General features: G+C 40.9%; 1 protein-coding gene across 1 annotated transcript; it reads left to right on the plus strand.

Moving 5' to 3' along the window:
• The first annotated feature begins 393 nt into the window (after positions 1-393).
• LOC115173253 (putative uncharacterized protein DDB_G0286901) lies at positions 394-2,115 on the plus strand. The gene has a single exon (XM_029731169.1). The coding sequence runs from the start codon at positions 394-396 to the stop codon at positions 2,113-2,115; it is 1,722 nt and encodes a 573-aa protein (XP_029587029.1).
• Positions 2,116-2,418: the final 303 nt, after the last annotated feature.

The raw sequence follows: 2,418 nt of genomic DNA on the forward strand, positions 1-2,418 counted from the left end.
TATGAGGAGGAATAATGCCATGGGGAATAACGCCATGAGGAATAATGCCATGAGGAATAATGTTATGAGGAATAATGCCATGAGGAATAATGCTATGAGGAATAATGCCATGAGGAATAATGCTATGGGGAATAATGCCATGAGGAATAATGCTATGAGGAATAATGCCATGAGGAATAATGCCATGAGGAATAATGCCATGAGGAATAATGCCATGAGGAATAATGCCATGGGGAATAACGCCATGAGGAATAACGCCATGAGGAATAATGCCATGGGGAATAATGCCATGGGGAATAACGCCATGAGGAATAATGCTATGAGGAATAATGCCATGAGGAATAATGCCAGAGGAATAATGCCATGGGGAATAATGCCATGGGGAATAACGCCATGAGGAATAATGCTATGAGGAATAATGCTATGAGGAATAATGCCATGGGGAATAACGCCATGAGGAATAATGCTATGAGGAATAATGCCATGGGGAATAATGCCATGAGGAATAATGCCATGAGGAATAATGTTATGAGGAGGAATAATGCCATGGGGAATAACGCCATGAGGAGGAATAATGCCATGGGGAATAATGCCATGGGGAATAACGCCATGAGGAATAATGCCATGAGGAGGAACAATGCCATGAGGAATAATGCCATGGGGAATAACGCCATGAGGACGAATAATGCCATGAGGAATAATGCTATGAGGAATAATGCCATGAGGAATAATGCCATGAGGAATAATGCCATGGGGAATAATGCTATGAGGAATAATGCCAGGAGGAATAATGCCATGGGGAATAATGCTATGAGGAATAATGCCATGAGGAATAATGCCATGGGGAATAATGCTATGAGGAATAATGCCATGAGGAACAATGCCATGAGGAACAATGCCATGAGGAGGAATAATGCCATGAGGAGGAATAATGCCACGAGGAATAATGCCATAAGGAATAATGCCATGAGGAATAATGCCATGGGGAATAATGCCATGAGGAATAATGCCATGGGGAATAATGCCATGAGGAATAATGCCATGAGGAATAATGCCATGGGGAATAATGTTATGAGGAATAATGCCATGAGGAATAATGTTATGAGGAATAATGCCATGAGGATTAATGCCACGAGCAATAATGCCACGAGGAATAATGCTATGAGGAATAATGCTATGAGGAATAATGCCATGAGGAATAATGCCACGAGCAATAATGCCACGAGCAATAATGCCATGAGGAATAATGCTATGAGGAATAATGCCATGGGGAATAACGCCATGAGGAATAATGCTATGAGGAATAATGCCATGGGGAATAATGCCATGAGGAATAATGCCATGAGGAATAATGTTATGAGGAGGAATAATGCCATGGGGAATAACGCCATGAGGAGGAATAATGCCATGGGGAATAATGCCATGGGGAATAACGCCATGAGGAATAATGCCATGAGGAGGAACAATGCCATGAGGAATAATGCCATGGGGAATAACGCCATGAGGACGAATAATGCCATGAGGAATAATGCTATGAGGAATAATGCCATGAGGAATAATGCCATGAGGAATAATGCCATGGGGAATAATGCTATGAGGAATAATGCCAGGAGGAATAATGCCATGGGGAATAATGCTATGAGGAATAATGCCATGAGGAATAATGCCATGGGGAATAATGCTATGAGGAATAATGCCATGAGGAACAATGCCATGAGGAACAATGCCATGAGGAGGAATAATGCCATGAGGAGGAATAATGCCATAAGGAATAATGCCACGAGGAATAATGCCATAAGGAATAATGCCATGAGGAATAATGCCATGGGGAATAATGCCATGAGGAATAATGCCATGAGGAATAATGCCATGGGGAATAATGTTATGAGGAATAATGCCATGAGGAATAATGTTATGAGGAATAATGCCATGAGGAATAATGCCACGAGCAATAATGCCATGAGGAATAATGCTATGAGGAATAATGCTATGAGGAATAATGCCATGAGGAATAATGCCACGAGCAATAATGCCACGAGCAATAATGCCATGAGGAATAATGCTATGAGGAATAATGCTACGTCAATAAGGTCAGATAGTTGTTTCCGTTCGTAGAGCCTTAGAGAACTCTCAATTCTCCGCAATGTACGTAAGTAAACTAACGACAACACCGTCTATATTGCTCAATGACACTAATATCTCCCAATGCCTCAAACCGAGGACAAAATAGAAGTTGATCAACTGGATTAAACCAGCCATAGTGTCATCCTGTGCATCAGAGGAAGCCAAGCTTGCCAAGTAGTCTATGCTAACGTTTCAGCATAATAAAGCATAGGCTATTTCTCATTAAAAAAAGAGTTTCATGATAATAATTTTGTAATAAACCACATATTTTTCACTATTACAAGATCTTTACCG

Source organism: Salmo trutta, chromosome 34 (genome assembly GCF_901001165.1).
Source record: "Salmo trutta chromosome 34, fSalTru1.1, whole genome shotgun sequence".
Taxonomy (NCBI): domain Eukaryota; kingdom Metazoa; phylum Chordata; class Actinopteri; order Salmoniformes; family Salmonidae; genus Salmo; species Salmo trutta.